The sequence below is a fragment of the Mesoplodon bidens genome (assembly GCF_964165515.1).
Source record: "Mesoplodon bidens genome assembly, chromosome: 4".
NCBI classification, from domain to species: Eukaryota; Metazoa; Chordata; class Mammalia; order Artiodactyla; family Ziphiidae; genus Mesoplodon; species Mesoplodon bidens.
The window spans coordinates 116,002,549-116,024,908 of record NC_138160.1 but is presented as its reverse complement, the minus strand read 5'-3'; the positions used below and the strand labels follow the sequence as shown (position 1 = coordinate 116,024,908).

At 43.2% G+C, this 22,360-nt stretch overlaps 2 protein-coding genes across 17 annotated transcripts in view; one reads left to right on the top strand and one right to left on the bottom strand.

Moving 5' to 3' along the window:
- Positions 1-22,360, bottom strand: part of LOC308616704 (uncharacterized protein) — a 469,470-nt gene that overhangs the window by 312,321 nt on the left and 134,789 nt on the right. For all 16 annotated transcript variants that reach the window (XM_081233063.1, XM_081233051.1, XM_081233060.1 and 13 more), the window contains one exon: positions 13,647-13,788. In XM_081233063.1, coding sequence (XP_081089189.1) covers positions 13,647-13,788 — 142 coding nt within the window. The remainder of the gene's footprint in view (positions 1-13,646; positions 13,789-22,360) is intronic.
- TRPC7 (transient receptor potential cation channel subfamily C member 7) overlaps positions 12,877-22,360 on the top strand; it is a gene marked incomplete at both ends in the record, with an annotated part of 123,892 nt that continues 114,408 nt past the window's right edge. Inside the window, one exon of the mRNA XM_081233040.1 lies at positions 12,877-13,629. Coding sequence (XP_081089166.1) covers positions 12,877-13,629 — 753 coding nt within the window. The remainder of the gene's footprint in view (positions 13,630-22,360) is intronic.

Here is a 22,360-nt window from a genome sequence, read left to right as displayed (position 1 = left end):
TATTCTCCCTCCTGAGCAGACCTCCAGTGGAAAAGTGATGTGGAATCAAGCTCAAGCTCCGGCTCCTGCTAGGACAGTTACTGTTAAATCTCTGACACACTGCTCAGGTGCTCTTGAGTCTTTTCTCAGGTTGAGTTGTGACGGCAAGTCCAGAGAGGTGCTCCTGAGAAGGGAGAAGCCTCATCATAGGACATGCTGAGAAATTCCATGAGAAAGAGTTTTAGTCTTTTGTGGGCTTAATTCCCACCTTGAGTGTGTGTCCCCAGATAACAGACCTTGAAACTGAGTTCACATCCTCTTCTGAAACAAGGCCCTTTGGGGACACAAATGAGGTGACTGCTTAGCTTTCAACTCAGTTACCTCCTCTCCTTCTAAAAGAACTTATAATAACAAACACTGTGCCCAATTTGTGAGTCTTTCCCTCTCCTGTAAAGATCTCTTTTGGAATCCCAATCTATGGTTTGTGTTGGCATCAATGAGCACCCTCCCTCCCTGGAATGATGGTATTGTTGAGAGAAATGGGCTCAGGAGGGGCTCATAAACTTGAATTCTGGGAATCTTCCCTAGCAATTTTTTATCAACATACACTTTAGAAAAGTGGATGGCGGTTCAGAAGCTCTTCCTAAAGAAGAAAGGAGCACTCTATCAGGATTTATCACCCACAGTTGCCTTTTGAAGGAGTTGCCCATCATTATTCCTTTTACTTTTTTACAGATGAAGAAGCTGTTCCACTGAATAGTTTAGCAGCTTCTCCCAAGAAGTGTGACTCAGGCCTAAGCAGGATCAGAGTACAAAGTCTGACCTCCAAATCTCTGCTTTTTACCAGATTGGGGCCCCAAAAGGAGCTAACACCAGAAGGGTTTGAGCACGTCAGAAGGTAAAGTGAGCAGAAAACTAAATAGAGCCCAAATTTTTAAAAATCACAAGACTGAACAACAATACTTTTTTTTTAATCTCAAAATACTAGGTATAATTTAAAAGCCTTCCTCTGTGATTACTTTTGTTTATCTTTTACAAATGACTTCAGTGAAGTACTCAATGCATGGAGACACGACCAATAACAAAAAGGCAACTGGGAAGATGGAAAAATAGTTCAAAACCAACCCCCAAGTGCTTACTCTTTAGAACAGATACTTTCTTATTGAAATGTATGCCATTCTAATATTATCTGAATAATATGAGTGTGGGTAGACTAGAAAAAGAGGCTAGAAAATGTGGGTAGGGCCAATTGCAGAATAAAAAAGTTTGAGAGGTTCAAGTTTGTAGAGACTTAGGGACCTGGTCCAGACTCTCTATTTTACAGTTAAAGCATCTTGAACTGGGAACCTGCTCAAGAGTCCAGATGAGCTAGACATGGGATATCCAGCTCAAGCTCAAATTACACGACAGCTATTATTATCTCCAGTCTGCCATTCTAAAACCCAGACAAACTAAAAGGTTCAGTAACTTTTCCAGAGTCACAAGGCTGGCAAAAGGTGGAGCCAGGATTCCAACTCTAGACCTTTTAACTTGAAAGCCTGTCTCTCAGCCCCACTTGTCTCAAGATCTTCATCTGAGATTGCTGTGAGCAGGAGCAGGCAACACGGAAGCTCAGAGCGTGGTCGGAGCCCAGACCTGCCGGAGTGGGGCGTGGGGTGGCGGCCTTGGGTCTCCCAGAACCTTGGTGAAGTTGGGAAACAATTTCGCGGAGAAGGGCACCAAGCAGCCGCTGCTGGAGGATGGCTTCAACACCATCCCCCTGATGATGCCCCTTGATGTCAATCAGCTGCAGTTCCCACCCCCGGATAAGGTGGTCATGAAAACTAAGACTGAAAATGAACCTGACCAAAAGAAAGGCAAAGCACGTCCTCCCAAGATAGCCGAGTTCACTGTCAGCATCACTGAGGGTGTTACCGAGTTCAAGGTGTCTGTGCTGGTCTTGTTTGCCCTGGTCTTCCTCACCTGTGTCATCTTCCTGGTCGTCTACAAGGTGTACAACTATGACTGTGCCTGTCCCGATGGCTTCACCCTCAAGAACACCCAGTGCACCCCAGGAGGGGTGCATTTTGTGGGATTGATTTTTTTAAACCACCTTGCCGTTTGCAAACCTTACTCCATAGCCATATCTAGAGTGATCCCTTGCTTTGCTAAGAGCAAGATGTACTGCACGTTTCTTCCCACCTCCAGCCAATGGCAATACTGCAAATGGTCAAGACGCAGCATAGTGAGCGGCAGAGGGAAGGAAGGAAAGATGCCATCAGGTCGCAGTTGTGTCCTCGCCTACCCCGTGCTCACTGCTGAGTGCGCAGGCGCTGCAGCAGGTCGGCTCGGGCGGGGGTCACTGCTGCGGGCAGAAGGTTGCCTCTCAGTACACAGGGTGCCCACTGGGCAGGGGAGCCATGTTTCCCTCAATGCATGTGGACTGGGTCAGAGTATGTGAGGTAGGGACTCTGGGAAGAGGGGACCCGGGGCCACAGGCTGCAGAACCCATTTCCCTGTAGCTAGTCCATCTGCTCTGCGATGGGCTGAGTAGGAATGAAATCTACTGGCCCGTTTGTTCACATCTATTATGAATAAGTTTGCACCAACAGCCGTATTAGCTACTTAGTTTTAAAACAATTAGCTGGGTGAGGAAAGTGAAAGTGTAATTGCTGGTAAGCCAAGGCTACTTTAATTTTTATTTTGTGGGACAGATGTAACTCCTTTGATGTAAGAAACAGGCAGGAAGAGGGGGAAGATGGCGGAAGAGTAAGACGCGGAGATCACCTTCCTCCCCACAGATACAACAGAAATACATCTACACATGAAACAACTCCTACAGAACACCCACTGAACGCTGGCAGAAGACCTCAGACCTCCCAAAAGGCAAGAAGCTCCCCATGTACATGGATAGGGCAAAAGAAAAAAGAATAAACAGAGACAAAAGGATAGGGATGGGACCTGCACCAGTGGGAGGGAGCCGTGAAGGAGGAAAGGTTTCCACACACTAGGAAGGCCCTTCGCGGGCGGAGACTGCAGGTGGCGGAGGGGGAAGCTTCAGAGACACAGAGGAGAGCACAGCAACAGGGGTGCGCAGGGCAAAGCGGAGAGATTCCCGCACAGAGGATCGGCACTCACCAGCCCGAGAGTCCGCTCACACGCCGGGGTGGGCGGGGGCTGGGAGCTGAGGCTCGGGCTTCGGAGGTTGGATCCCAGGGAGAGGACTGGGGTCCGGGAAAAAGTCTGGAGCTGCCAAAGAGACAGAGACTTTTTCTTCCCTCTTTGTTTCCTGGTGCACGAGGAGAGGGGATTAAGAGCGCTGCTTAAAGTAGCTCCAGAGATGGGCGCGAGCCGCAGCTAACAGCACGGACCCCAGAGACGGGCATGGGATGCTAAGGCTGCTGCTGCGCCACCAAGAAGCCTGTGTGTGAGCACAGGTCACTATCCACACCCCCCTTCCGGGGAGCCTGTGCAGCCCGCCACTGCCAGGGTCCCGGGATCCAGGGACAACTTCCCCGGGAGAACACACGGCGCAATTCAGGCTGGTGCAACGTCCCACCAGCCTCTGCCGCCGCAGGCTTGCCCTGCATCCGTACCCCTCCCTCGCAAGGGCCTGAGTGAGCCAGAGCCCCCGAATCAGCAGCTCCTTTAACCCCGTCCTGTCTAAGCGAAGAACAGACACCCTCAGGTGACCTACATGCAGCGGCAGGGCCAAATCCAAAGCTGAACCCCGGGAGCTGTGAAAACAAAGAAGAGAAAGGGAAATTTCTCCCAGCAGCCTCAGGAGCAGCGGATTAAATCTCCACAGACAACTGGATGCACCCTGCGTCTGTGGAATACCTGAATAGACAAGGAATCATCCCAAATTGAGGAGGTAGACTTTGGGAACAACAATATATTATTTTTTCCCCTTTTCCTCTTTTTGTGAGTGTGTATGTGTATGCTTCTGTGTGAGATTCTGTCTGTATAGCTTTGCTTTCACCATTTGTCCTAGGGTTCTGTCCGTCCGTTTTTTCTTTTTTTTCTTAATAATTATTTTTTATTTTAATAACTTTATTCTATTTTATTTTATTTTATCCTCTTTCTTTCTACTTTTTCTCCCTTTTATTCTGAGCCGTGTGGATGAGAGGCTCTTGGTGCTACACCCAGGAGTCAGTGCTGTGCCTCTGAGGTGGGAAAGCCAACTTCAGGACACTGGTCTACAAGAGACCTCCCAGCTCCACGTAATTTCAAACGGCGAAACTCTCCCAGAGATCTCCATCTCAAAACCAACACCCAGCTTCACTCATCGACCAGCAAGCTACAGGGCTGGACACCCTATGCCAAGCAACTAGCAAGACAGGAACACAACACCACCCATTAGCAGAGAGGCTGCCTAAAATCATAATAAGGCCACAGACACCCCAAAACACACCACCAGATGTGGACCTGCCAACCAGAAAGACAAGATCCAGCCTCATCCACCAGAAAACAGGCACTAGTCCCCTCCACCAGGAATCCTACACATCCCACTGAACCAACCTTAGCCACTGGGGACAGACACCAAAAACAACAGGAACTACGAACCTGCAGCCTGCAAAAGGAGACCCCAAACACAGTAAGATAAGCAAAATGAGAAGACAGAAAAACACACAGCAGATGAAGGAGCAAGATAAAAACCCACCAGACCTAACAAATGAAGAGGAAATAGGCAGTCTACCTGAAAAAGAATTCAGAACAATGATAGTAAAGATGATCCAAAATCTTGTAAATAGAATAGAGAAAATGCAAGAAACATTTAACAAGGACCTAGAAGAACTAAAGAGGAAACAAGCAACAATGAACAACACAATAAATGAAATTAAAAATACTCTAGAAGGGATCAATAGCAGAATAACTGAGGCAGAAGAACGGATAAGTGACCTGGAAGATAAAATAGTGGAAATAATTACTGCAGAGCAGAATAAAGAAAAAAGAATGAAAAGAACTGAGGACAGTCTCAGAGACGTCTGGGACAAGATTAAATGCACCAACATTCGAATTATAGGGGTCCCAGAACAAGAAGAGAAAAAGAAAGGGACTGAGAAAATAATTGAAGAGATTATAGTTGAAAACTTCCCTAATATGGGAAAGGAAATAGTTAATCAAGTCCAGGAAGCACAGAGAGTCCCATACAGAATAATTCCAAGGAGAAACAAGCCAAGACACATATTAATCAACTGTCAAAAATTAAACACAAAGAAAACATATTAAAAGCAGCAAGGGAAAAACAACAAATAACACACAAGGGAATCCCCATAACAATAACAGCTGATCATTCAGCCAAAACTCTGCAAGCCAGAAGGCGCTGGCAGGACATATTAAAAGTGATGAAGGAGAAAAACCTACAACCAAGATTACTCTACCCAGCAAGGATCTCATTCAGATTTGATGGAGAAATTAAAACCTTCACAGACAAGCAAACCTGAGAGAGTTCAGCACCACAAAACCAGCTTAACAACAAATGCTAAAGGAACTTCTCGAGGCAAGAAACACAAAAGAGGGAAAAGACCTACAATAACAAACCCAAAACAATTAAGAAAATTGGAATAGGAACATACATATCGATAATTACCTTAAATGTAAATGGATTAAATGCTTCCACCAAAAGACACAGACTGGCTGAATGGATGCAAAAAGAAGACCCATATTTATGCTGTCTACAAGAGAACTACTTCAGACCTAGGGACACATACAGACAGAAAGTGAGGGGATGGAAAAAGATATTTCATGCAAATGGAAATCAAAAGAAAGCTGGAGTAGCAAATCCCATATCAGACAAAATAGACTTTAAAGACTATTAAAAGAGACAAAGAAGGACACTACATAATGATCAAAGGATTGATCCAAGAAGAAGATATAACAATTGTAAATATTTATGCACCCAACATAGGAGCACCTCAATACATAAGGCAAATACTAACAGCCATAAAAGGGGAAATCGACAGTAACACATTCATAGTAGGGAACTTTGACACCCCACTTTCACCAATGGAGAGATCATCCAAAATGAAAATAAATAAGGAAACACAAGCTTTAAATGATACATTAAACAAGATGGACTTAATTGATATTTATTGGACATTCCATCCAAAACCAACATAATACACATTTTTCTCAAGTGCTCATGGAACATTCTCCAGGACAGATCATATCTTGGGTCACAGATCAAGGCTTGGTAAATTTAAGAAAATTGAAATTGTATCAAGTATCTTTTCTGACCACAATGCTATGAGGCAAGATGTCAATTACAGGAAAAGATCTGTAAAAAATACAAACACATGGAGAGGGCTTCCCTGGTGGCGCAGTAGTTGAGAGTCCACCTGCCGATGCAGAGGACGCAGGTTCGTGCCTTGGTCCGGGAAGATCCCACATGTCACGGAGCGGCTGGTCCTGTGAGCCATGGCCGCTGAACCTGTGCATCTGGAGCCTGTGCTCCGCAACAGGAGAGGCCACAGCTATGAGATGCCCATGTACCGCAAAAAAAAACACCACATGGAGGCTAAACAATACACTACGTAATAACGAAGTGATCACTATAGAAATCAAAGAGGAAATCAAAAAATAGCTAGAAACAAATGCCAATGGAGACACAACCACCCAAAACCTATGGGATGCAGCAAAGGCAGTTCTAAGAGGGAAGTTTATAGCAATACAATCCTACCTTAAGAAACAGGAAACATCTCGAATAAATAACTTAACCTTGCATCTAAAGCAATTAGAGAAAGCAGAAAAAAAAAACCCAAAGTTAGCAGAAGGAAAGAAATCATAAAGATCAGATCAGAAATAAATGAAAAAGAAATGAAGGAAATGATAGCCAAGATCAATAAAACTAAAAGCTGGTTCTTTGAGAAGATAAACAAAATTGATAAACCATAAGCCAGACTCATCAAGCAAAAAAGGGAAAAGACTCAAATCGATAGAATTAGAAATGAAAAAGGAAAAGTAACAACTGACACTGCAGAAATACAAAAGATCATGAGAGATTACTACAAGCAACTCTATGCCAATAAAATGGACAACCTGGAAGAAATGGACAAATTCTTAGAAATGCACAACCTGCCGAGACTGAAACAGGAAAAAAATAGAAAATATGAACAGACTAATCACAAGCACTGAAATTGAGACTGTGATTAAAAATCGTCCAACAAACAAAAGCCCAGGACCAGATGGCCTCACAGGCGAATTCTATCAAACATTTAGAGAAGAACTAACATCTATCCTTCTCAAACTCTTCCAAAATATAGCAGAGGAAGGAACACTCCCAAACTCATTCTACGAGGCCACCATCGCCCTGATACCAAAACCAGACAAAGATGTCACAAGAAAGAAAACTACAGGCCAGTATCACTGATGAACATAGATGCAAAAATCCTCAACAAAATACTAGCAAACAGAATCCAACAGCACATTAAAAGGATCACACACCATGATCAAGTGGGGTTTACTCCAGGAAATCAAGGATTCTTCAATATACGCAAATCAATCAACGTGATACACCATATTAACAAATTGAAGGAGGAAAACCATATGGTCATCTCCATAGATGCAGAGAAAGCTTTCGACCAAATTCAACACGCATTTAATATAAAAACCCTGCAGAAAGTAGGCACAGAGGGAACTTTCCTCAACATAATAAAGGCCATATATGACAAACCCACAGCCAACATCATCCTCAATGGTGAAAAACTGAAACCATTTCCACTAAGATCAGGAACAAGACAAGGTTGCCCACTCTCACCACTCTTATTCAACATAGTTTTGGAAGTTTTAGCCACAGCAATCAGAGAAGAAAAAGAAATAAAAGGAATCCAAATCAGAAAAGAAGAAGTAAAGCTGTCACTGTTTGCAGATGACATGATACTCTACATAGAGAATCCCAAAGATGCTACCAGAAAACTACTAGAGCTCATCAATGAATTTGGTAAAGTAGCAGGATACAAAATTAATGCATAGAGATCTCCTGCATTCCTATACACTAATGATGAAAAATCTGAAAATGAAATTAAGAAAACACTCCCATTTACCACTGCAACAAAAAGGATAAAATATCTAGGAATAAACCTACCTAAGGAGACCTAAGACCTGTATGCAGAAAATTATAAGACACTGATGAAAGAAATTAAAGATGATACAAATAGATGGAGAGATATACCATGTTCTTGGATTGGAAGAATCAACATTGTGAAAATGACTCTACTACCCAATGCAATCTACAGAATCAATGCAATCCCTATCAAACTACCACTGGCATTTTTCACAGAGCTAGAACAAAAAATTTCACAAGTTGTATGGAAACACAAAAGACCCCGAACAGCCAAAGCAATCTTGAGAACGAAAAATGCAACTGGAGGAATCAGACTACCTGACTTCAGACTATACTACAAAGCTACAGTAATCAAGACAGTATGGTCCTGGCACAAAAACAGAAGTATAGATCAATGGAAAAGTATAGAAAGCCCAGAGATAAACCCTCGCACATATGGTCACCTTATCTTTCATAAAGGAGGCAAGAATATACAGTGGAGAGAAGACAGCCTCTTGAATAAGTGGTGACGGGGAAAACTGGACAGCTACAGGTAAAAGTATGAGTTTAGAACACTCCCTAACACCGTACACAAAAATAAGCTCAAAATGGATTAAAGATCTAAATGTAAGGCCAGAAACTATCAAACTCTTAGAGGAAAACATAGGCAGAACACTCTATGGCATAAATCACAGCAAGATCTTTTTTGACCCACCTCCTAGAGAAATGGAAATAAAAACAAACATAAACAAATGGGACCTAATGAAACTTAAAAGCTTTTGAACAGCAAAGGAAACCATAAACAAGACCAAAAGACAACCCTCAGAATGGGAGAAAATATTTGCAAATGAAGCAACTGACAAAGGATTAATCTCCAGAATACACAAGCAGCTCATGCAGCTCAATAACAAACAACCTAACCCAAAAATGGGCAGAAGACCTAAATAGACATTTCTCCAAAGAAGATATACACATTGCCAACAAACACATGAGAGAATGCTCAACATCATTAATCATTAGAGAAATGCAAATCAAAACTACAATAAGATATCATCTCACACCAGTCAGAATGGCCATCATCAAAAAATCTAGAAACAATAAATGCTGGAGAGGGTGTGGAGAAAAGGGAACCCTCTTGCACTGCTGGTTGGAATGTAAATTGATACAGCCACTATGGAAAACAGTATGGAGTTTCCTTAAAAAACTAAAAATAGAACTACCATATGACCCAGCTATCCCACTACTGGGCGTATACCCTGAGAAAACCATAATTCAAAAAGAGTCATGTACCAAAATGTTCATTGCAGCTCTATATACAATAGCCAGGAGATGGAAGCAACCTAAGTGTCCATCATCGGATGAATGGATAAAGAAGTGTGGCACATATATACAATGGAATATTACTCAGCCATAAAAGGACGGATTTGAGTTATTTGTAGTGAGGTGGATGGACCTAGAGTCTGTCATGCAGAGTGAAGTAAGTCTGAAAGAGAAAGACAAATACCGTATGCTAACACATATATATGGAATCCAAGGAAAAAAAAAAAGCTCATGAAGAACCTAGGGGTAAGACAGGAATAAAGACACAGACCTACTAGTGAATGGCCTTGAGGATACAGGGAGGGGGAAGGGTAAGCTGTGACAAAGTGAGATAGTGGCATCAACATATATACACTACCAAATGTAAAATGGATAGCTAGTGGGAAGCAGCCACATGGCACAGGGAGATCAGCTTGGTGCCTTGTGACCACCTAGAGGGGTGGGATAGGGAGGGTGGGAGGGAGGAAGACGCAATAGGGAAGAGATATGGGAACATATGTATATGTATAACCGATTCACTTTGTTATAAAGCAGAAACTAACACACCACTGTAAAGCAATTATACTCCAATAAAAATATTAAAAAGAAAAAAAAAGAAACAGGCAGGAATGCTGGAGAGGGTGTGGAGAATAGGGAACACTCTTGCACTGCTGGTGGGAATGTGAATTGGTACAGCCACTATGGAGAACAGTACGGAGGTTCCTTAAAAAACTAAAAATAGAACTACCATATGACCCAGCAATCCCACTACTGGGCATATACCCTGAGAAAACCATAATTCAAAAAGAGACATGTACCAAAATGTTCATTGCAGCTCTATTCACAATAGCCCAGAGATGGAAACAACCTAAGTGTCCATCATCGGATGAATGGATAAAGAAGATGTGGCACATATATACAATGGAATATTACTCAGCCATAAAAAGAAACGAAACTGAGCTATCTGTAATGAGGTGGATAGACCTAGAGTCTGTCATACAGAGTGAAGTAAGTCAGAAAGAGAAAGACAAATACCGTATGCTAACACATATATATGGAATTTAAGAAAAAAAAATGTCATGAAGAACCTAGGGGTAAAACAGGAATAAAGACACAGACCTACTTGAGAATGGACTTGAGGATATGGGGAGGGGGAAGGGTAAGCTGTGACAAAGCGAAAGAGAGGCATGGACATATATACAGTACCAAACGTAAGGTAGATAGATAGTGGGAAGCAGCCGCATAGCACAGGGAGATCAGCTCGGTGCTTTGTGACCGCCTGGAGGGGTAGGATAGGGAGGGTGGGAGGGAGGGAGACGCAAGAGAGAAGGGATGTGGGAACAGATGTATATGTATGACTGATTCACTTTGTTATAAAGCAGAAACTAATAAAAAATAAAAAAATAAAAAAATAAAAGAAACAGGCAGGAAAGGCTAGGAGGATGGCTGGCGTTGCACCCTTGCAAGTCCAATTATGACATTTTCATTCACAATCTTTTTAAGACAATTATGTTTCAACCTGAATCTTGACAGTAAAGTATATGTTTATGAAATTGCCAGTTAGATAAACTAAGTGTGTAAGATGATTAAACAGAAAAAAGACATTCATGGACATTTTTTTCCATGTTATTTAAATGTGTTTTTTCTGGTGGACATGTCAAAAGTTTCACTGTTTTTTTAGATCAAAAATAAATGACAAATAGTGCGAGATCTGTTGTGAACAACCATGGTGGTCATGGCCAACTCCATTACTGTTTCCTGAAATGTGCTTCCAAAACATACAGTGTTTTATTATCAAGGGTGTTTGGAAACAACGAACATGACCTCGGAGCAGTGGGTGGGCGTAGAGTCATGGACGTTGTGAAGCTGTGGCGACGCATAAGAGCAATAACTACACGCTAAAACTTCTGTGTAGAGATATCATCTATCAGCAAATTCCAGCCCATGTCAATGCAGTGCCAAGGCAACCCTATTTGTATTTTCTAGTAGACATGTATTTTATTGATTGTAAGTTCATTCACATGTAACTTTTGACATTTTCACTCTGTGCAAATAAAGAACACAGGACCCCCCCCCAAAAAAAGATCTTCATCTGAGATAAGGATAATAATAGTATCTATGTCATAGGGTTTATGCAAGAATTCCACAGGCAATACATATGAAGTATATTAACCTCTTAGTATAGTTCCTGGCATATCAGAAGTGCTTAATATATGTTGACTACTACTAATAGTATTAGTATTAATGTCTACACTATGCCAAAATGGGAAAGAACAACGTGTTAGAAATGAACCATCTGTAGAGATGTGGATGGACCTAGAGACTGTCATACAGAGTGAATTAAGTCAGAAAGAGAAAAACAAATATCGTATATTAATGCATATATGTGGACTCTAGAAAAATGGTACAGATGAACCGGTTTGCAGGGCAGAAACAGAGACACAGATGTAGAGAACAAACGTATGGACACCAAGGGGGGAAGTGGGGCGTTGCGGGGGGGGGGGGATGGTGGTGGTGAGATGAACTGGGAGATTGGGATTGACATATACACACCAATATGTATAAAACTGATAACTAATAAGAACCTGCTGTATAAAAAAATTAAATTTAATTAAATTTTAAAAAAAGAAAGAAATGAACCCAGCATATAAATTAACCTGTTTTTCCATCCACATAAAAATCTAGGTTTGATCTTAAGAAACTGTGGCTGAATTTCCTCAGGAAGGCTGCTTCAGTGGCCACCAGTAAGCAGCAATGAGTCTAGGGCTGCTCCGTGCAACACCTTGCCCTTTAGTAGGTGCTCAGTCTGCATGGGGACGAGCACGAAAGCACAGTCCCGCTATAGTAATAGCACTGAAACAGAGGTGTGTGGCCATGCCTGCATGTTGCTGCAGTTTTGTCATAGTGTGGGAGGGAGCTCAGTGGGGGTAATCCACCTGAAGCAAAGGCAGCAGTATCCATGGTGGCCATTTCTGTGGCAGAACCCCTGAAGAACTAGGCACATCAACAGGCAGGAGGGGACAATAAAACTAACGTGGACTGAGTACTTTCTACATGCACATTACCTCATTTAATCCTCCTACGGACCCTATGGCACACAAAAGTTATCCACATTGTAGTGGTAAAAGCACAGAAAAGCATTGTACTAAAGCACAAAGAAGTTAAGTGACATTCTCAACTTTGCACAAATGGAAATAAAACAGACAGCCCTTGGCCTGTTTCCACCACATCATGACCTCACACTCTCCACCTCCACCATTAGCTTGGCCTAAACCCACATTTCAGCTTTTCGGACACTCCTCCACCCAAGGCGGATAGATTGCTGTGTAACTTAACCAATATTCTTCCATTAGTATAAGAATAGTTCAGGTTATGAAATTTGTCTTAATCTCAGTGATAGGACAATAATTTCTAACAAGATTTCATAACTTCTCAAAATATTCCAATCACGATATTCTTTTTCATCTGAACAATTTTTGTTTGCTCTGCCCCTGGGGAACCTGCAGGATCCTGGGAGAGTCACTAGTATCTTTGCCTTATCACCCCACAGGTTGGGGAGCAGCACCTTCAGAAACATGCAGCGCCGGCACACGACACTGAGGGACAAGGGCCGCCGTCAGGCCATCCGGGGTCCCGCCTACATGTTCAACGAGAAGGGCACTAGCCTGACCCCCGAAGAGGAGCGCTTTCTGGACTCGGCTGAGTATGGCAACATCCCGGTGGTCAGGAAAATGCTGGAGGAGTCCAAGACCCTCAACTTCAACTGCGTGGACTACATGGGGCAGAACGCGCTGCAGCTGGCAGTGGGCAACGAGCACCTGGAGGTCACGGAGCTGCTGCTCAAGAAGGAGAACCTGGCACGGGTGGGGGACGCGCTGCTGCTGGCCATCAGCAAGGGCTACGTGCGCATCGTGGAGGCCATCCTCAGCCACCCGGCCTTCGCGCAGGGCCAGCGCCTGACACTCAGCCCGCTGGAGCAGGAGCTGCGCGACGACGATTTCTATGCCTACGACGAGGACGGCACGCGCTTCTCCCACGACATCACGCCCATCATCCTGGCGGCCCACTGCCAGGAGTATGAGATCGTGCACATCCTCCTGCTCAAGGGCGCCCGCATCGAGCGGCCCCACGACTACTTCTGCAAGTGCAATGAGTGCACCGAGAAGCAGCGGAAGGACTCCTTCAGCCACTCACGCTCCCGCATGAATGCCTACAAGGGACTGGCAAGTGCTGCCTACTTGTCCCTGTCCAGCGAAGACCCTGTCCTCACCGCGCTGGAGCTAAGCAATGAGCTAGCCAGACTAGCCAACATTGAGACTGAATTCAAGGTAACTCTCCCACTTACCACTCTGCAGGCTGATTGCTCTGTGGGCTCTTCCGGGTGTGTCCAGGAGCCAAATGGGTTGTCTTCTGGTCTAACACTGGGTCTTGCCTATTCAGGCTCACAGGGAGGAAGGGAACTTCCTCAAGATGTGGCAGATGTAGGCCTGAAGGAAAAGCAGCCCATTAGGTGAAATATTTGAAACCGCATAAATGTGGTAAAGAGGTGACTTAAATGCAAATCCATACAGTAAAAGACATGCAGCACACAGGCAAGATTATACTGTGGTTCTAGTATAAATGTCTCAGCTCTGCCCCAGGCAGCTCAGGAATGTCTAGGATACTTCTGGTTGTTTCCTAGTCCAGGTCTTGGACTTCTTGATTGTCTCACCTGTACAGTTTTCACATTTGTTTTGTTCATAGCTCTAACCCATCCTAGACTACTGTGTTGATCCTAGATTCAATAGCAATAGCTTGCTGAATTGAGAAAGGCTTGCAGTTATGTCAAAGAGCTGAGGAGGAGGTACACCAAAATAAAAATAAAACTCTCTCTGTAGAGTTGGGCTTGTCATCCCAGTAGATGGGCCCAAGGAGACACCCCCTGAGAATACTTGGAACTACCAGGTTAGTCCAGGAGATGGAGACCCATCTCCAAAGTCCATTATTCAATAGTGGTCCTGTGCTTTTACTGTCAACTGTCACTCCCCCGAAAGAGAAAACTGGGACCTAATTCTTTTGACAGTTTAATAATAAATTAAAAGCAAATATTTAGTGGGCACTTACTGTATACCAAGCACTAAGTTCCTTACCTATATGATGCTGTTTAATCCCCTCAACAACCATTGGTATGGGTACCATTATTGTGCCCATTTTATATGAAGGCACAGAGGTGGAGAGGTATCATGTAGCCAGTAAGTAGTAAAACCATTGTTTTAATCTAGGCACTCAGACCCCAGAGCCAGCTCTTAGCCATTCTGGGAAGTTGTGAGTCAGAAGCCTTGTTCATACATTGGGCTTCTCAGAGTTTCACTTGCCTCTATCTGAAAGATACCTTCCACCACAGAAGGTGTGGCTGAAAGAGTAGAAAATACAACTGGGCTCATAATTTCTCATCCTGCCATTCAGTCAGAGCCTATGATGCCATGAAGCATGCAAAAAGGTTTCACATGTTGGGCTGACACAAGATGTCACTGGCAGGAAAGGAGTTCATTGTCCAAATAAGATGTCAGGGCAAGAGTTGCCCCTGCATGGGACACAATTAGGTGGCGAAGGATTGGTACCAACTCACAGCAAAAGAGGCCTCATGGACCATCCTGTTCAGGAAGATCTCAAAGGAGGAAACAGAATTGGGCTAGGCTTTAATGAGCAGAAGGAATTGAATCAGTGGGAAGAGAGACGTAGGCATTCAGAGGAGGCCAGTGAAGGTGAGGTCCAGAATGGCCCACAGCAGGCAGGGGACTGATGAGATACTCCATGTGACTACAATAAAGACTTCCTGTAGGGGCACCAGAAGGAAAGCTGAAGAGATGAGTGGGCAGACCTCAGAGGGCCCTGCATGTCAAGCTAAGCAGTTTGGATATTATCCTCTTAGAAATGGAGAGCCTCTGAAAGTTTGTGATTAGGAGACTAAAAGGAAAGCTAGGGTTTTGGAAATTTACTTGACTGGTAGGTAACGTGAATTAGAGGATTTGGAGTGTGAGACACTGAGACTGAAGAGGGGGACAATTTAGTTGTGCATGCATGAGGCCATTGAAGCCTCTCTGTAGGAATGGGATCACCCACAGCCAGGCACTGAAGAACCAGGCTTACAGGAAGCTGCAGGGCACTGCAAATTATGAATAGATGAAAAATCCTGTAATTAAACTAATTTTACTCCATCTGTCCCCTTATCTTGGATCCATCTACTGAACTGGAGCCACTTCCATAAACCCTGTAACATTCATAGCCTCATCTAGAAAAATTGGTGGGTGTAGATGTAGAGATTAACCAAAGAAGCTCCCAAGGAATGTGGCTATTGCTTCTCATTTCCTTGTTTCTGTACAATAAACTCCACCTACCAGCAATAAGTCCAGTGATGTCCCAAGGAAGCTTAGTGGAATTTTGCTTGTTCCCTAGGCTTCAGACTGAATATGCACAAGCATATAAAAGAAATGGCTAAGCCAATTAACTTAGATATTTCTATCCAAGAAAAAAACAATTCAAGCAAAAAAATGTTTTTGGGATCAGATTATCTGGATAATTGCCCAATTCTCTATTTATCTGGAATCTGGGAGCATGCCAGCCTTACTAAATAAAATGATGCTACACTAACATTTGGAAGTACATCTGAGCCATTTGTTTTCTTTACTAAAACCCAAAGTCTGGCATATTTTAGTATATATAATAATCTAAAACTGGAAGTCTGCTGAAAGCATCTACTATATTTTGATTTAAAAAGTAAATTATGAAAATTATGTACAATTAAGAACACGACTAACATAATGACAAATCTTTTCTACAATGCAATGAATAAGAGTTAGCATAAATACATTTGCTGGCTATTAACATCCCCCTAGTTACCTTTGTTTGAAATACTGTCTTTCAGATTGTCGACAAATGGTGCATTATAAATTAACATAAGCCTTCCTTTAGAACTTTATTATTTATTAAACTGTCCTTGCATGTGCATTCCTGACATTATAAATCTTCTAAGAGAGCAGCTATTAGCAAGAGGGAAGTCAAACTGCAATAAAAGAATAAAGAGCAAGTGATGTGTTCTGAAATGTACTCTTCCGGAGTCTATTCTGCTTTAGAGGGACTACACATTGATGAGTGCAGCCATGTGTTACGGAGATGACCCAATGCCATCAACTGTATAAAAAAGCTATCAGGTTCTCACTGGAGGTGTCATAAGTCGTCCTCCAGATCCTCTAAAACACTCATTCTGGGAGTGACTCTTCCTGACTAGAAAATATCATGCAGGAAAACCTGGATTCAGTTGCCCAAGCTATTGGTTTTTGTTTGTTTGTTTGTTTGCTTGTTTTTAAAGATGATGTTGGGGGTAGGAGTTTATTAATTTATTTATTTATCTTTGCTCTTTTGGGTCTTTGTTTCTGTGCGAGTGCTATCTCTAGTTGTGGCAAGCGGGGGCCACTCCTCATCGCGGTGCACGGGCCTCTCACTATCGCGGCCTCTCTCGTTGGGGAGCACAGGATCCAGACGCGCAGGCTCAGTACTTGTGGCTCACGGGCCTAGTTGCTCCGCAGCATGTGGGATCCTCCCGGACCAGGGCTCGAACCCGTGTCCCCTGCATTAGCAGGCAGATTCTCAACCACTGTGACACCAGGGAAGCCCCAAGCTATTGTTTTTAGAGTCTTTTTAATTTATCACCAGAAGAAAGTTTAGTCATTAGCAATAAATAGAGCCAATGTCAAGGTCTCCAGTAAATTCTGGCTGGAGTCAGATGCCTGCTAGCAAGCCATTATTTGTAGTGTGGAAATTATGCACATATTTTCTTACGTCTCTCTAATCTTCTTGGGTCTAGAAAGACATTAAAACTTGATGTGGCAGTGAGGTCTCCCTAATGCCATGAATGGTGCCCAGTAATCTAGTAAGCACTCCATAAATCCTTGAATAAAGGAAATCCTGAAAGGATAATCATATCACTGATGAAGCAAGTGATTACTTTTATCTATGATTTAAACTCTTCCAACAACTATGGATTTAATAGAGGTATTTGATGGACCTGGTGAAATGAGGAAGCTCTAAAGATTACAAGGTGGTTGAAAACTAACACACGTTAATAACTGAAGACCGATCATATGCTGCACCGTCTGGTGTCAATGACCACTCAACTCCTGGAGGGCAGAGTGTTTTCCTGGTCTTGCCCACACAGAACAGAACATGTGTCATCTTGGAGCACTGCCCACAAATGGCATTTTGGTTAACTGATTTATCTACACAGTAGGAGACAAAGAAAGGGAAAATCTATCGGATAGACTTTTCAGAGGTGTTTCCTCCCGATGGAACGGGCTTTCTGTGTAGAGGTGCCTGGAGTAGCCTGGAAAAATAAGAAATCTGCCTATCTCAGTTGAGTGACAGCTCTGCCACCATGAACACAATAAGGTCTTTACATTTCTCTTGAATTAGCCTGCACGGTTTCCTTCACTGATCATCCTTCTGATAAAATTGCTCAAGGTCCCCTTTATTTTGCTGGTATCTTCTCAGTCAAATTCCTGGGCATCCTGTCTAGGTGTATTGTTTATCTGTGGAGTTGTTATTTCAAAAGGATTACAGATTTGTTTCAAAAGGATTTCTCTTTCTTCCAACTTAGAGTTATGCCAACAGCAATGTCTGGTGGGGGTGGGGAGGGGATGGGGAAGGAAAGTATGACAAAGGAATACTGTAGAGGGCGGTTTAGGGGTTTGGAAGGAAAGAGAAAGCAGGATCAGGATTGGAGGTATTCCTCTTGCTTTCTCACCTTTTGCTCAAATTGAAAACGTACCCAGTGTTCCCAAGTCAAGAAACTGTGGAAGCCCAACAAACACTTTACCTTAGTTATTTAAGATTTGGTCATTCTGAATAATAAGCTGCAACTAAGAAGGCTTTTCCTGTTGACAAAACATCAGCATGGCGGCTGCAGACTGTGCTTCAGATACAAGCAATTTATTCTTAGAGACCACAGAGGGGAAGAGTAGGGGGGAAAGAAAGCTAAAGCTATAACTTCATCTTGCTTGAAGTGCTGATGATTTTTCTGTTTGTCGATGGGTTGTTAACTACATGCATTACGAAAAATAGATAATGAATTATGTATCAATGTTTCTGTTGCCATTTTAAGACCCATAAAAAACTCTCTGGGCCTAAAATACCACAAATTAAGAATGCAAATAATGATAAATCGGACCAATTTGCCACCTGCTACGATCTCTAGTGAGATCCCACTGTGAAGGTAAAGATGTTGAGATGACAGTTTGCAATTTGCTTGCAAACTTATCAAAGTGGAAAAGGGAAGAGGAGGGGAGAAGGGGAAGGAGTGACTTCGTATTGTGGAACACATGTGAACCCTGGGGCCTGGAGCCACGAAGCTTGAGTAAAGCCCTCTCTGGGCCTGGGGCAGTACCAAAAGCTGAACAAGCCCATTGCCCCCAGCCTCCGGAGGAGTCTGTGTTTGCACCTGTTTCTCATATGCTTTGAATATTTTTAGTATTTTTAAATTTTATAGACCAACATCCTGGGAAAATACACTTCCTTGAAATCTGAAAGCTTGGCTAGTAGTGTAAACAAATGCCTGCTTAATATGCAGGAAATGACTTGAAAATTGTTTCCTTTTCCTTTGGGGAAACATTTTTAAGCTGTGACGGCTACAGGTCTTAAAAGCAAGTTGTTGTTGCTGTTGTTTAAGAGAATCAGGCAGAAACCTCCTCAAAGCACTCATGTATATACCATCCAAAAGACCCTCAGGGATCTGTGTCACCCAATCCCTCTGCTTGAGCATCTGAGGATGCAGAATGTAAGCACAGAAGAGATAGATCACAGATGTCAGGTGATGAGCTATAATGGGACAGCCCCCCCAACTAAGCACGCACAGGTAAAATGCGGCCAGAGCATGTGCGCTGGTCTCCATACCTGAGAGAAAGATTCAGGGACTGGCTTATCCCAGGAGAAGAGACAGAGGTGATTCTGCCCACGTTAGCTTTGTCTTTTTCTATTTTTCTACCTAAGTGTCTGGAGGAGCACTTTCACCAGAGCATTCATTAATGAGTCATCACAGGAAAATGAGCTAATTAATGTGTCCCTTAATGACAGTTTTTCATTGGGTCACAACTAATGCCTTAAATGATTTTTCCTCTTCTACTCTTTATGCCAAGAGTATTCGCCTCTAAAATACAGGGAGACAGTGTAAGTTGGGTGACGGGTATTCAGATGGGAAAAAGGAGGCCACTATGCTAGATGAGGACAAGGACAGGGGAGAGGCTTTGGGCGAGCACCCAGTGCAGCCATGCTTCATTTTCTCAAGGCTATGGAGTCGAAAGCACAGAGCTTGGCTCCGGAATCAGAATGACCTGGGTTCCAGTTCAGAGTCTTCTCCTAGCAACCATACAATCTTGGGCATCTATTGGAAGTTTGTTTTCTTATTTGGAAAATGGAGATGGGGGAGGGAACAGGTGTTAGGAAAGAATTGCAACAGAAATGGAATGTTTGTTTTCCCCACCCAAATACTTGCCCTTACCCTAATCTCTGTAAATGACATCTGGATGCACCCCATTGTTATGAGCTTTCAATGCCTCATCCCATTCAACCTCCAGAATGTCCTGGCACATATTAGATACGCAGTAAATATTAGTTCAGTAAATAAATGAGTCAGTGAGTGAATTAATGAATAATGACCTCCAAGGGTGTTGGTGAGGATTAAATGAGATGAAGAATATAAAACTCTTTGAAGAGGACCTGACCCATAGTAAGTACATAATTTTCCCCAGAGATCGCAGTGGGGATCCCTTTTTGTTCCCCAAAGCCCACTGGATTTTCAGCACCACCACTTTTCTTCCCAATAAACACAACTTAAATTTCAACACCTCCTCTGTTCAGAGGGTCTTCCCGATTTCTGCTAAGCTTCCCTCCCCAATCCCAAAGATATTTCCAGAATAAGAAAAAGTACAGGCTGTACGTGTGAGCTCCATGATTAACAATAGGTCAAGGGAGTATTTTCCAATTGGAAAAATGCAGACCACTGAAACTGAAGAAGCCTGGCGTGCTGCTAAAATATTGCTGTGAAAAGAAGCAACATGGGCAGGAAAGACAGAGGCTGCAAAGAGGGGGAGGGAGAAAATGGGCAAGCAGAGCTCCTGCCAAGTACAGACGGAGATTATTTTTTGAAAAATATCTCTGTGTTAAAGATTCATCACTACACACAAAAAAACTGGGAAAAAATCATTTCCTATACAAGCGCAACTATCAGTCTGAAATATCAGAGATATGGAGAAAATGGAGGCAGTTCTTAGAGGCTATCAGTCAATGAGTAGTAGCACAAATTACATCAAAAGGAAATTATGAAAATGTAGAGTTTTTCTCTGAAAAAAAGTTACAATTCTATATATAAATTAATCATAATATACCAACAACAGGGAGGCATGTGTTTTACTAGCAGCAAATTCACATGCAGATTAAATGTGGAAAATATATGTCAGGAGGGTGGATGGAAACATGGTCTGTATACCTGTAGAATATCAGAACTGGATGGACCCTAGTTACAGAGCTATCTGAAAATTCAGCATTCGTGCAAAAAATACTTAATTAAGCCTCTAGTATGAGCCAGGCTCTGGGTTGGGTGCTGGGATGAAATGATGAAAAGATAAGTTCCTGCCCTCAGGACCTTACAGTCTAGTGGAGGAGATAGGGGCTCTTCATATAATCACACAAATAGCTTTACAAATCATGCTGAGTGCTAAGCAGTAAAAGAGCAATTTTAAAAGCATTGAGTTACTGGGACAGCTGACTCTGTGTGAGTGTGTGCATGTGTTTAAAGATTTTCAGAGATGACAATATTTAAATGAAAATGGAGGGTATGAGAGAGATAGACAGCAGGGAATGGGAAAGATGGTTCCAGGCACAGCAAGTGCACATGAAAAAGCCTAGTGAAGAGAGGGAAAAGAGAGGCCTGTGCAGAGAATTGTGACTAGCTCCCTATCATAGGGAGTAAACAGAAGAGGTGACAGGTGACAGAGGTGCTAAAGAACCACTCAGCCATGGCCTTACCACTTGGCAGCCTCGGTAAGAAGTTGGAATTCACCGTAGGGTGAATGGGGAGCTATCTGAAGGTTTCAGCAGGTGAGTGAGTGACTCCGCTTGGAAAGATCCACTCTGCCTAGTGTACAAAGTGGCTTGGAGGGGACAAGACTGGCAGGAGTTGGACAACTGCTGTAGGAAGGGGCAGTCCTCCCAGGAAGGGGGGGAGTGGCAGAAGGACCAGCATGTCTCAACCAGCAGGTGACTCACTGCAGCTGGACTGACAGCAGTCAGAGGAGGTGACGGCTCCTGGCTGTTTCCAGGACAGCTGTCTTATCTAGGAGTTCCCAGGAACTTCTTCTGTCCCTAGGGCCTCTCAGTGCTCTCCAGAGAGACACAGGGAGGGGAGGGAGAACAGAGCCAGCTCTTTATTTCTTCTCCAAGGTGGAAGCCCAGTGGAGTAGCAGGAGGGCAGGACAGTGATGAGGATTCTGATTTTCTACCTTGAACTTTGGAGGTACAGAAGGGCGTGCCCCAGGCTTGGCCAAACTATTCACGGCACAGCACTGCCAGCACAAAGGTATCGGAAAGTGGGTTCAGAAGTGATAACCCCAGTATAAAAAGTTTTCCACTAGATTTCAATCTTTCCACTGTGCTTTTCCAGATTCTCAAGACATCTTTCTCCCTGTGTTTGCTGCATGGCCCAAGTAAAGTTTACATTAAAGTAGAGGAAAATATCTAATCTCATCTCTGATTTGTGTTCAACTGGAGCTCATTTTAGCATAAATAAAGGCACAGAGGAGACCGCTCCCTCATCTTCCTCCAAGACTCTGGATGTTGAGAATACCAGACCAGGAGGATACTGCAGGCAGATGAGGCTCTTCTGGGTACCCAGAATCCTCCTGGGTGAAATCCCAGTTTGAGTTTAGGTGGATATATTAATTTCCTAGGGCTGCTGAAACAAAGTACCACAAATGTGGTGACTTAAAACAACAGAAATTTATTTTTTCACAGTGCTGGAGGCCAGAAGTCCAA